Source organism: Mesoplodon densirostris, chromosome 10 (genome assembly GCF_025265405.1).
Source record: "Mesoplodon densirostris isolate mMesDen1 chromosome 10, mMesDen1 primary haplotype, whole genome shotgun sequence".
NCBI lineage: Eukaryota > Metazoa > Chordata > Mammalia > Artiodactyla > Ziphiidae > Mesoplodon > Mesoplodon densirostris.
This window is the reverse complement of record NC_082670.1, coordinates 5,338,446-5,352,127: the sequence shown is the minus strand read 5'-3', so window position 1 is coordinate 5,352,127 and position 13,682 is coordinate 5,338,446. Positions and strand designations below refer to the sequence as shown.

Here is a 13,682-nt window from a genome sequence, read left to right as displayed (position 1 = left end):
TCGAGGCTAGGGTCAGCCTGTGCATGTGTGGAAATCTCTGTTTAACTAAACCTCTTTCTCCCTTCGTCTCTCCCTCTCTCCTCTCTTTCTCTCTCACTCTCTCTGTCTCTCTCTCCCTCTCTCTTTCACACACACTCAATTAATTTTAAGAAGAGAGTGAAGAACAGGAAAGTGAACAGCTTGATCCGCTTGTTCCCTGTCCCTGTCTATGGATGGCTGTGACGGCTGTCCTGAGCCGTCGGAACATGTGAGTACTCGGGATCCACCCAGGGCCCTTAACTGGACATAGGAATGTTTCTGGAAAGGGAGCGGGAAATGTCTCACTGGAGGGGATGGAGAAGGACCAGCAATCCAGTTGGCCGTCTGGGTACACAACAGTGTCCGCTGTGTGTGCTCAGAGGTTTGCCCCCGAGCCTGGCATGGCCATAGCAGGGCTTTTCTCTGGAGCATTTCGGGCGTAGGCGAGGACACTGCTATAATTTTCTGTCTCCACAACCCAGAAAACCTCAGATGCTGCTTTTAAGGTTTTGATTCACCAGGCATTTATGGCCTGCTATTCCGGGTAGTTCAACTATGTACAGACAGTAATTAATAGCAACAAACATTTTTAAACTATGCGTTTCTTTTCTCTTTTAATCTCTAACACAGTGGCACTTTTATCAACTGAGAAGGTCAACCCAGTCTCCCGACTTCGGCTCCTCTACAGGAGCAGGAGGGCCAGATGTGGAGCCCAGGGATGCTGGAAGGAGAGAGGTTGGGGGAGCACAGGATGTGGAAGGGGAGGTGGAGCCCCCCAGGGATTCTGCACATCCGGGGACAGGAGACACCAGGGACGCCAAACGGCTCTGGCAACAGACAGGCCACCTCGTCATTTACAGGGGGCATCAGAGGAGGTGTCTCTGTACATGCATGATGTGGCCCCTGGTGGACATGTGGCTTTTTAATATTCCAGGGGACTGCAGGCTCCATGGGGGCAGGGACAGTGTCTGTCGTGCTCCCTGGAGTAGCCTAAGTGCTGAGCACAGGGCCCAGCATGTGAGTGACAGGCTGTGACTTGCTGAGTGAATTAACGAACACATTCACGAGGGCCATGGTGAGCTGGGGCCAGGACAGCCATGATTCAGGATAACGAGGTTTGTTCAGGGGAGACTGTGATGTATTGCTCGTGCGGTTTCGTCAGCTTCTGGGCCCTCACGTCCAGCGCATGGGGCTTCCCCAGGAGACGGCACGGCTCCCTCCCCAGTGCTGTCCTTGCCGCTGGGCCACCACTGTCCTGAATCTCTCAGCATCACCGATGCTGTGGCAGCCCCTGGCTGTGTGTGCAGAGGAACTTATGTTAGAGCTACAGGATTGTACCAAGATTCTTTAACAAACCACGAGGCACAATTGTGGTGCCAGTTTCTTTATTTTGGGCGACCAAGGAAGGGCCCCCAGGAGCTGAAAAAAGGTGAGTGATGTCAGGTGAGCACTTAGGGAAGAGGGACGGCCCCTCAAGACTGCTGGATGACCCCCAGGAGCTCCTGAGAAGCAGATGTTCCGGGGGCTTCACTACATGCGCAGAGCCTGGGGATCTGTGGTCCTGGGGCTGAACTCAGCACCTGCACGTCCCCGGAGGCTGGCTCTGTCGTCTGCTGGTCCTTCCTCACGGCAGGGTGAGTGTGAGAAGCTGCGGTTCCCACGGGACAGCTCGCCGCACTTCGAGATGCTCAGGAGCAAATGATGGTGGCGTTGGCGCAGGCCACGGTGGAGTGGTCCTGGGTGTAGAGTTCTAGCAGAACTTGGTACTCTCCCTGAAGGGATACGGGGAAAGCAGGAGGTGTGTGAGCCCAGAGCCATCAACTTTCAGCAAGCGGTTGCGGAGCCCTTCTATGTGCAGCCTCTGCTCTACGCAGCGGGGATAAAGTCGAACCACACAGACCGTCCCCACCCGCCATGGCTCCCGGGCTGGCTGGGGGACACAGGTGGTGCCCGTGATGAATGGCTAAGCCCGAGGGGTCTCGTGTTCCCGACGGAGCTCCCACAGGGGTGCTGGGCTGACCAGGGGATGCTGGGCTGGCGTGTGCTGGTTTGCAGCTTTAGGGAGGGTGGTGGTCGAGGCAGGTCCCCTGAGCAGGTGACGTTGGGGTGAGGACCTGAAGGTGGTACGGAAGCACGCCATGCCGACCGCGGAAAGTGAGGGCCCGATGGGCTCCGGGGGAGAGGCCCCCAGGAGGAGAGGGGGAGAGGCTGGGGATGGCTTCCACCTGAGGCGTGGCCTGTCCCGACGTGCCTGTCAGCGGGATCCCTCCGGCTGCCGTGGGGAAAAGAGCCGGGGATGCGGGTAGGAAGCAGTAAGACCGGGTAGGAGGTGGCGAAGGTTTGGAGCAGGTGGTGGAGATGGGGAGAGGGGCGGGATTCTGGATGGATCTGGAAAAAAGAGCTGATAGGATTGGCTGAGGAAACCCACGTGGTGGGAAAGAGAGGGGTCGGGGTGACCCCGAGGACTCTGGCCTGAGCAACAGGAGGGATAAAGTGTCGTTTCCCGAGAAGAGGGAAGCAGCGGGGGCAGCAAAATCCAATGACATGAAACCCAAACGCTCCGCTAGAGAAAGTATTTCTGCCTTTTAGGGTCCCTTTCTGGCGACAGCGCACTGCAGAGGACTCCCTCTGTGGTCAGCAAATGCCAGCCAGGCCGTGTGGAGCTGCAGAAGGAACCCAGGCCTGAGCCACGTCTGCCGTGCTTGTGGCTGAAGCTCCACCCGGCCCCGCAAGCCACATGGTAGGGCCACATCTGCAGACTCTCTGTCCTGAGAAGAAAAACTCAGGAAACTCTGGCACACCTTTGAGGAGCCTGTCACCCGAGGAAGGGAAGACATTTAATCTATAGAAGCCAGAGGGAAGGAACAGATCGGACCACTGGATAGATGTTGCATGAAAGGTCTCGGGCTAGGAGAGAGGCACTTTGTAGCAACTATCAGAGGCCCAGGAGTGAGTGAGTTCCTAGCACGGATGGTGTCTCAGGGCGTGAGGGCTGCTGAGGGTGACCTCAGGCACCCTTCACCTTGAAGATTCTCTGACGGTCTGGGCTCCCTGAGTCTGCTCAAATAGCAGCAGCTGTGATTTCAGAAGCAGTGTTAGGACTTTAAATCAGAGTGTAAAGGTTAGAGAATTAGTTCTGAGTAAAGACCAGCTCACATTTGCGTCTGATGGTGTTTCATCATCACCATCATTGTTATCACCATCAGCTACTTTTAACTGTCCCTGTGCATTTAAGTACACACCACACAGAGTTTCTGAAAACCAACTGAATTTTTCCCATTGCTTTCTAAGCCTAGTGAAAGAAGTAGTATTTGAATGAAGGCGTTCCAGATTACAAATTACGAGACATACATACTGCTTTAAGGGGGCGAGAGTATTTAGGCAACAGGGCCCACCTGTGGGCAGGAGGAGAGGATGATGCACAGAGAACAGGGGTCTTTCTGCTGTTTGAAGAGCGCTGGATTTGTCAGGTAGGAGTTTGTAGTTGCACCCTTTGCACTTACACAGTTCAGGCCGTACCTGCCAGTTGGCATCCAAGTTGGAAGCCCAAAGGGCCTCTAAATTCTAAGTGAGAGAGCGGCAGCCATAGACAGACGCCCGCTGCAGGCAGCACTTCCACTGGGGCCAAGGGGCTGGTTGTGTTAGAAAGAAAATAATACCAAGACACTGAAGACTGAGTGGAAAAGTTTTCAGCCAAGCGGGGGTAGAATTAGCACAAAGCCCATCTCTGGGGGATGTGGCGGGAAGAGGCAGGATCTGGGGCAGGTCTTTTAAAACCAAACGTCTTCACACCATTTCTGTCCCATATTAGGAAGCAAAGTCTCTGAGCCTTGCAGGCTGGCTGTCAGCCAGGGGCACCGGGCTGGTCTTGGGCCAGCGTGAGAGCTCAAGTTGGGGATTAAGGCCTCCAGCTGCCTCTGCTGCATACGTGACAGATCACATGTGTCCACTCTTCTTCTGTCCCCTGTCAGGCCTGGCTGGGGCAGGGTCAGGGCTGGCCAGGTTTCTGCTCCCCAGGCCCAGGCCCCAGAAAGGGAAGAGGTACGAGGGCTGGGCAGAGGGCATCTGTGGGTGCTTGAACAAGGAGGCCAGGGGCCAGGTGACCTGGCCTTGTCTTAGTCTCACGTGGGGCAGTGCCCCGAGGAGTACCGTCTGTTGTTGAAGGACGCGGGTAATGCGCTCACTCACGCATCCCAGGTGGTTGCAATAAAGCTTTTCACATCTCTGCTACCTTTTCTTTCAAAGTGATCCTGTGACTTTAAGTTCTTTCACCTCTATTTCACAGCAATTGCTAAGAGTAACTTTTTTTTTAAAGTTAATAATGCAAGACAAAAGTTAATTGTTTGCAAATTTTAAGTCAATCTCCAGTGGAGGTGTGGGGAGGGTCCAAAGGACAATGGAGGAAGAAAAAGAATTCAAATGGCAAAGATTTAAGGCAAAAACTATGTGAGAGAAATTGTCTCATATCCTAGACTGGAAGAGAGTTTGTGCAACTCTCATATTATGCTGAAAGGCCTGAGGAGAAAACTCTGGAAGGCTGGACACTTCTTAACTGCCAGGGCAACACTAGTGAAAGTCCAACATAGTCTGGAGACTTGATGGCTTGAAACTGAGGAACCCAGAGGCTGGGACAGAAAGGAAACATACAGGGAAATGAAACGAGTTCAAGAGATTCTTTATGGAGAAGGAGATTCTTTTCTAGAGTCGTATCAGGTTTCGGAAGATGCAAAGGATGAAGTTGAAGACCAAAAAATGAAAATGATTACATTTTTGTGATTCTTTTGATGTGTTTCTGAAGGATGCTCTCAGGAGTAGTGTGTTGCGAATGGATCGCTATGTCAGAGCTGCTGGAGTGCAGCTGTTTCATAAGGTCACAGTATATTGAATGAAAAGGAATTAGAGGAAAAATCTACTCGTAGCTGTGAACCTCACTAGTGAATGTGCAGGACGTGGTCATTTTGTTTATTTACTGGGTGGTAGCTCGTGAATACTGTGCGAGAACGGTAACTGGGGAGCTTTATGCTTTCCGGGCTGTGTGTTTCTTACTTTCTCTGAACGACCAGCCTGTCTGTGGCTGCCGCCCTTACCTCAACAGCTCTAGCCATGTGGAGGCCCCCCAGACACGGCCAACCTGCAGGACAGGGCCCCAGGATCCCTCCCCATGGGAGCTGTCTACACAGGGGCTGCCCCACAGGACAAAAGTGTTAAATACCAAAATGCCAAAACCTGTGCGTCAAGCATTAGTGAGTGCCCACGACGAGGTAGCCGCTTCAGGGAGAAAGGGTTTTCTTCGTGACGGGCCACACAAAAGCTTTAAGTTTTTAGTTTAATTCTTTCCTCCTCCTCTGCGTCTCCTTTAAGAAACTGCTAGATACAGTAATTAAGGAAAAAACAAAACAGAAAACCAAAACCTTACCTCAGGAATTTCAAATCCAGGATTATTGACAGGGCCGGCATAATAAATCTGCTCTGAAGAAACAGACAAAACACACGAGGTCATTCAATCATTGAAAACAAAAACGATTTGCTCTATTATCTCTGCTTGCTGTGCTCTGGGGATCCATTGATGAAGACAAATGTCTCTGTGCAAACGTTGTTTATATGCTAATGAGGAGACTGATGGTACATAAATCACTAAATGAGATATAGCATCCAGACTGTAAAAAGTGCGAGAAGGAGACACGCAGGTCATGGGAGGGAGGCAGATGGAGTGACAGTTAGGAGGCCAGGCTGGCCCTGGGATGCTCAAGGTTAGATCCTAAGACAGCTTCTGATAACTGATTGACCTTGGATAGTTCTGACCTCTTTGGGCTGTTTCCTCATTTTTAAGATGGGTATAATAATGACAATAACAGAGCTGAGAGGAATGAAGAGAGTTAATCAACATAAAGCACTGATAGCAATGTCTGGAAAGCACTCAATAAATATTTGCTAAAGTTACAAACTGGGAGATGCCATGTTTTGAGAAGGTGGCTGGTCCGGGAAGCCGTCTCTAAGGAGACGACGTTGCATGATACGATCTCCCTGAGGGAGGACAATGAGGCAATTATTATTATTTAAAAACTTTATGTTATATTGGAGTACAGTTGATTAACAACGTTGTGTGTTAGTTTCAGGTGTACAGCAAAGTGATTCAGTTATACATATACCCATATCTATTCTTTTTCAAATCCTTTTCCCATTTAGGTTATTACAGAATATGGAGCTGAGTTCCCTGAGCTATACGGTAGGTCCTTGTTGGTTCTCTATTTTTAATATAACAGTTATTTAAAGAGCTGGGGGAAGGGCACTGCAGCGCTGCAGAATAAGGACAAAGGCCCTGATACGGAAAAGAGTTTGAGAATGTGGAAGGGTGGAAGGCAGATGGATTTACCAAAGCAGAGTGACCACAAGGGTCCATGTTGAGAAGAGAGAAAGTTGGAGAGACTGAGGGGAGACATGTTCCAGGGCCTTGAGGGCACAGTAAGGAGCCAGGTGGAAAAAAGTCAAGTGGAGATACCTAATCTATGCTTTGAAGAGATCATTCCGCTGTGTGGAGAGGCCTAGAGTGGAGGCTGTTTAGTGGCCGAGGAGAGTGATGGGCTGGTGAAGCGTGGTGGTCAGGGGGAGATGGAGAAACGCTAATGGAATCAGGATGGTATCGGGAGGGTTTAGGACGGAGCATCTGGGTAGATGGGGTACCACTCACTGAGATGGGGGGGCTCGAGAAGAAGGAGTGTGTGTGTGTGTGTGTTAACTAAAGAGCCCTATTTCTGGGAGGTGGTTATTAAGGGTCCTTGAAAGCAGTTGGTCACATGAATCTGGAATATGAGGGAAGAGGTCAGGGATAGAGCTAGGACCTATTGGAGTCAGGATGAGAATGAGACCTCCCCTAGGAAGATAGAATTAACAGGCAGGGAAGGCGGAAGGGCCAGGACCACTCCTGGGTCCCTCCAACATTCAGGAGTTAGGGAGAAGAGGGGAGGACAGCAAAGGAGACTCAGAAGGAATGGCCATGGAGTGGAGGGTAACCAGGAAGTGGAGGGGGCAGAGAAGCCAGGAGATGGATGGTTTTCAAAAAGGAGGGGACAGTCGACCATGCTGAATGCAGCTGAGAGTTTACGTAAGATAAAGACAGAAATGTGCGGTGGACTTGGCACCATGGAGGTCATTGGGTGACCTTGACAGGAACACTGGAGAAGTGAGAACAAACGCCCAAATGGGGTGAGTTGAAGACTGATACGGAGGTGAGAGAAGCAGAAAAAATGAATGAAAACTGGAGGAGGGTGTGGGTTAAGAAGGTTGTTTCTCTAAGATGGAGACACTGTACCATATTTGTGGTTTGAAGTTAATGATCTTGAGAGATATTGAAGATGCAGAAGAGAGGAAATAATGGAAAGGATGAGTGTTTCAGAAGGTGGGAGAGGAAGGCTTTGCCTCTGAGAGGAGCACGAGGATGGCTGCCATATTTACAGGAGAGAAAACAGAGCAGAACAGGTTCAGACCTAGGCAGACCTGTAGATTGGCCGGTGGGCCAATGGCAGGCTCCTGTCTGATTACTTCTGTTTCTTAGTGAAGGTCATGGGCAAAGAGGTGGAGGAACGTGGACGGTGCGGGAGAAAGTTACTTGAAAACGACAGGATTGCTAGGCAGTGTTGCATTTGTTTGTTGTTTTTTGGGTTTTGTTTTGAGATTTGTGGCATAAATTTCAAGAGACTGCCGTCAGCCCAGATGTGTATTTTCTCAGCAACATTCAGTAGCTCTGATCAGGGTAGAGGGGGTAGATGGTTGAGTGGGGGTCTTGCTGGACAAATGTAAGGAGAGAAAGGCAAGGCTGTTGGGAAGAGATGCAGGAAAGTTGATGAAAACAGACCATGGAATCTGAGGAGGGTAAGGGAGACGATGAAGGCGGGAGGGGTTGATCGATAGTAGAATCTGCGGTGGAGTCGGCTGGATGGAGTTTCCATCGCTGCAATCTACGACCTAGAGTACATGAGCTGAAGGATGTGGTGAAGCCACAGGGAGGACGGCTTGACGGTGAGATTTCAGAAATGGCGCCCTTGCTGCAGTGACCACGTGCAGGGCTCACATGGGAGAGGGTGCTGAGGCGGAAAGGGGGGCGTGGGTGTTGGAGGTGAGGGGGTCCAGGGGCTGAGACATCGTGGTGTCAGTGTTGAATACTGAAACCTCATACAGTGGCTGTCTCCTCTGTGATCCCCCAGCACCGTGCACTTAGCATACGTCGAGCAGAGTGGCACAGACTCTGGGGCCAGACGATCCGGGCTGGGCTTGAATCTTGACTCTTTTTCTTGCCAAGTAAACGGATTACCTATGCCTCAGTTTCCTTAAAAGGAAATGGGTTGATAATAATATCCACCCCATATGTTGTGCACATTTAGCACACGTAAGACTCTTGTAACAGAGTTCGAAGAGGGACGGGCACATGGTAAACACTGAACTAAGACTTGCCTAGTTCATCTGTCAACCCACACTACTCGCGTCCATTTAAAAGAGGCCAGGCGCTATGCTAGGTGTGATGCCACAGTAGACAAGAATGTTATGTGAACCATCTGAATCACTGAGCACCCAGAACGGTACTCAGTTGTTTACAGGGCTGTTTCCTTCTCTGGTCAGGACCTCTGTGTCTCCTGGTTTACACAGCTCACTGTACACTGCGCAGAGCCTAACACATGGCTGGGGTGCGATATATGGTTAATAAATGAGGCCATCAAATGAGCAGACCCAGAGCCAGGATGCGGTTTGCCAACCAACTGCATTCTTGCGCCTGCTATTGTAATCCTCCTCCAGCTGGAAGGGTCCAGGTCTGGCACGTGCTGACAGAGAAGACAGGATTAGGGAAGGAGCCACTCAGGGCAGCCACTGTGGTGATGAGGGTGGAGGGATGGTGGGGGAGGATGCAGGAGAACGAACGCTTATCGGTTTATTGATGGCGTCGGGGGCCAGGCTCTTTAATGGCACAGTGACTTCCTGCCTCACCCAGCACCTGGTACTTAACAGCTGCTCTGTTAGTATTTGGAGACAGACCAAGCTCTTCCCAGTTAAGGGGCAGGGGCAGGGGCAGCGTGGCTGGGGCCAGAGCAGCTGCCCACATGGAGCCGTATCAGGGGCATGAACTTCCACCACACGACCTGTGCTCAGCATAGCCTTTGGCTTCTGTTCGATGCCCATGTCCTACCCTTCCTTCCCACGGTCACTTCCTGGTACCTTGCGGGGATGCCACGCAAACCTGGTGGGGGGGAAGACGTTCCTATTTCATGGCTCTAAATGTACTGATCCATTCGTCGTTAAAAGGAAACATATTTGGTTGTGGATATAAGCAAGAGGTTTATTGGAAACTGCTGCTGTGTATGATGTGGTATTAGAAATAGAAATGTTGAGGTCTTGAATCATATCCTCAGGAATCTTCCAGTGTGACTGGGGAAGAGACAATGACTAGCTATAGAGTTAGCTGTGTGAGGAGTGAGCCGAGGGTGTGGGCGGTGAGCCTGAGCGCAGAGAGCTCCGCGGGGCTGCTGGGCTTCATCCGTAGGGCTGGAGGGTCTACAGCCCCAGGGCACACCGTTCACGTTAGGATCCATGCTGCCCCTGGGGTTCTGCGGCTCAGGGGCCCAGCTGCCAGTACATGGTTTCTTTTTAGGACATTATCTATTATCTCTTCCCTAGTGTACACTCTGACCCAAGTCAGGACAATCTGAGTGGAGGGTCGAAGAGACTCGGGACCCATCTACTCTGGCACGAGATGCTTTGCTTCATTTCAGTCTAGAGCTGTCCACTTGCAGCCTTCTCGCTGATTCTGTGACTCCTAGGTAGCCTTCCAAGAAAATCCCTTTGCTTTTGTTGGCTGGACTAGGTTTTTGCTGCCTGCAGTTCAAGGACCATGGTTGCTAGGGGCATGAACCAGTTAAAATCCCTCATGCTGGCCCTTGGGGAAGGGGACACAGCTGACTCAGGAGCAGGGTCCCAGGACGGGAGTGAGTGTGCCCATCCACGTCAGGTCTGGTTGGATTCCCTCGGACACGTCTTGTACCCACTTCATACTTCTATTTAGTGTTCTAAGGTGACACAGTACAAACTGCTTGACCCTGGAGGCTGATAGATGGGTTCAGGGCCCAGCTCTCCTACTCACTACGTGTCGATGGATGATTTGCTTAACCATCCTGCGACTCAGCTTCTGCACTTGCAAAATAGAAGTAGGAATACGTCACCTGCAAGGCATTGAGCGGACTCGGAGTTTGTGTGTCGGCTCACGGAGAAGATTGGGGTCCCCGGTAAGGGTAGAGACAGCAGCTGTTCGTTGTACAATTATTCACTGGATGTGAAGGAGAGTGAGGTGTGACGGCTTGTGTAGGGGATGCTGAGAAACACACCAAGGCTGGGTTTGGGAATCTTCTTCCTGAGCCCATGTGCACAACGGCTAAGTTTTGCTGGTATCTTTTTTTTTTTTCTTTAACTTCTGTTTTAAAAAATGTATGAGTGCTGTCCTTGGAAGAACACCAGTCGAATGATATCTAGCATTTTGTTTTGCTCATTTAATGCTCTACGATTTGCTAATTTGTGCCTCACTATTAAGGTCCTTTACTGGGGTGAACGAGTGTCATGAACTAGAGCTTCTTCACTTTACAGTTTCAACTGGAGCTTTTCTGGGGACCCACGAAGTCCCTGAGAGTTGCTGCAAGTAACTCATGAAACTATCTTTGTTTTTTAACCTGATGAAACAACACCTTCCTTTTTCAGATCATCGCCGATTCGGAGATTCCTTTAATTAACATCCTCACACTCCAATACAATAGAAAGAGCCCCAGTATGGCTGTACCCACTTCTTCCTTTCCTTCTTTTGGAATCTTGATCAGTTTTTAATGTGCAGTGAATTAAAGAACTTCACCCTTCTGCTTCTGAATACTTGAAGTCATTTCTGCCCATCAGCTTTTCTGGGGACCCAGATCTTTGTGTGGTTGGCACACAGTGTCTTTTTAGAGAGGAAATGGATTTTAAAATGTGGACATTAAAGGTCCCAAAGAGTGTGGATCAGACTGATATGAGGCTGGGAGCTGCTCAGTAACCGAGGCAGATCATGGCCTGGAAGGAAGTGCTTGTAGATTGTGTGGATTCCGTTAGATGGAATCTCACCATTTCCCAGCCCTTGCTAGTATCTTATGGGAATTCCCTCCGGTCTTTCAAACTTATTACAAAAATGTCATCCATATTTAAGCATCATTAAGGTCCTTGACAGTGTAAAAATACTTAGAGTTACAATTTATCAAAAATAGGCCAATTAGTATATTCCGAGCAAAGACTTTTTTACATGGATCCTTTATTCATTTACTCCCATTTGACCCCCAGGGACTGGGGGGCAGCGTTGAACTAGGAGGACACAGCCCACATCCTGCCGTCCAGTGAGTGGGCGGCGTCGTGGGGTCCAGGAAGCGTGAACATGGGCTGCTGTGGGCAGTGGTCCCAGGGTGAAGAGGGAGGTTCCGGGCGGACCAAGAGCCTCGTCTCTGGAGTGAGAGGGAGTGAGCGCTTTACTCTGAGTAAACTCTACACTTGTTCCTCTCTGCCTTCGGGCATTTCCTTAAAGGCCCCAGATGCGGCCGCCTGTGAACCACATCCTCAGCTCCCGAGCTCTGACCAGCCCTGCTTCCTTCGGTCTCAGACCCCAGAGGGTGTGTCAGCATCTCTGGCCCCACCAGGCAGTGCTGAGCTAGTTGCTGGGTAGGACCCTCATTTAAATTAGTAAAGAACCTGCCTGGGGTGGGGACACAGAGGAGTGTTCACTGCCTCCGGGGCGGATGCGGCTGTAAATTGAACCCCTGCGCTGCCCCAAAGCCTTGAGGTCCCATCAAGGTTTCAGTGGATTCCGGGCAGGTGTGAGCAGGTAGCCCCAGGCTAAGTCCAGGCCCAGATCTGATGTTTTTATTATATATTTTTGGTGTGTCCTGATTGGTCAGCTTCTCTGTCCCCTGGGCCATGTAGCCTGTTACCCTCTAGAGCCTTGGCAGGTCCCCCCCGAGGGTAGGTCAGAGGAGGACTTCCGCGCTGTGAGCATGCCTGCACCATCTCAAGAGTGATCTGGTAGCTACACCGGTGCAGTATAGCAGACGGGGCCACAGGGGATGTGAGTGGGAGTGGAGACTCCTGGTGTCCCGGGCCATGTCCCTTAGCCCGCCGTGGAGTCACGGCGGCCCTGGTGGCAGCCACCACGCTCTCCGACATCCTCCCAGGTCAAGGGCTTCCCACTTTCCTGCTGCTCAGCAGCCCATGGAGGGCGACCGGGCGGTCCAGGACCGTGTCCCCTGGAGGACGCCCTCAACCAGGGAGGATTGGAATCCAGAGATAAATGCCCGCAGCCTTCTGACCTTCAGAGGGATGATTCTGAGACACACATCTCGGTTCCCCAAGGGTCCAGTGGGCCGACCCTACTCCACGCTGGTAATCAGGTCCCTGACACATGGCTCCCTGGCTTTTCCTCCTGCCCCGAGTCTGTCTCACTCTTCTCTCACCCTGCATCCTGACGTCACTATCCCATAAATTACCCCCTGAGTCCTTGTCTCTGGCTTTGCTGTGGGCGAGGAGGGACCCCAAACTGAGATGCTTCCTGGCAGAAGGTACACTTTTCCCAGTTTGTATGAAGGCCATGTAGGAGCTAGAGGTGGTCCTGGAAACCTGGCTGCCAATATATTTGGACCTGTTTCTGGCGATGGAGCCATGCAGCCTAGAATGTACATCTGAAGCCCCTGGAACCTGTTCTCTGACTTTAGCCCCAAAGAACAGGAAGGAGGATGGATGCCCTGGATGTCCCTGTGATGGCTCCAGCCTCACCCTTCCAGAGAGGACAGGGCGAAGAGAGAGGGACAAGGATGTGATGACCGCAGCTGTGCCCGGAAGGGGGTGAGCGGGATGTGGGTGCGGCTGGGAGGGCGCCAGCAAGTCTGAGGGAAGAGGGAGCAGAGAAAGGAGGGGAGAGGCGCCTGGCCAGCCTCTCGGGCTTTTTCCCCGTCATTCAGCTGGATGGAGTTGTACTGTCCCTGAGTAGTGCACCCAGTGGTGTAGCCTGTAATATATAAAGTAAGCTTTAAAAACCTGAAGTTGAAAGCTTTGGGATTCCTTGGCATGTCAGATGACCCTTTCGTTGGGAGGATCATTTTTGCTGCTACTGGGGGCTCAGTGGTTAGAACATGATCAGTTTCATCCCCAGCATATCACGAGATGTCCAGCCGGTTGTGGGCCCCTTTGGCTGCATGGAGGGTCAGCCTGTTCCAGGAATCGTAGCTTGTCCTTGTCAGAATCACAGTGGTACTTTGGAGCTCATGACTATCTAATCAGAGTTTGGGCTTCTATACGAGTGTTCTTAGTTTTGCCCACGCGGACTACTTTGATTTCTTTCCCTGTCCATTCAAACAGGCTTGTGAGATCTTCTGTATGACCTTTTACTACTAGAGAAACCTACTGTTCTTTATACTTGGAGACATTCACTGTGTCCTTGCAATGGATCATGTACAAAACTATAAAATGAGCATCCTTCCAGGGCTTACTCACTCATGGCCCTGCTATTCCACCTCTCCAGCCACTCAGAGATGTGCTTGTTACCTGCTCTTTTTACCCTAATAGCGCGCTGGCCTCTTCTCAATGACAAACTCCTATAAGGGCTCGTTGTCCATCTTACT

The 13,682-nt window shown here is 51.1% G+C and overlaps 1 protein-coding gene across 1 annotated transcript in view; it reads right to left on the bottom strand.

Annotated features, from left to right (window-relative positions):
• Nucleotides 1-1,706: 1,706 nt before the first annotated feature.
• LY86 (lymphocyte antigen 86) overlaps nt 1,707-13,682 on the bottom strand; it is a 51,029-nt gene continuing 39,053 nt past the window's right edge. Inside the window, exons 4-5 of the mRNA XM_060111094.1 lie at nt 5,435-5,487; nt 1,707-1,790 (exon numbers count right to left, since the gene is read on the bottom strand). Of these exons, the coding sequence (XP_059967077.1) occupies nt 1,707-1,790; nt 5,435-5,487 (137 nt within the window). The remainder of the gene's footprint in view (nt 1,791-5,434; nt 5,488-13,682) is intronic.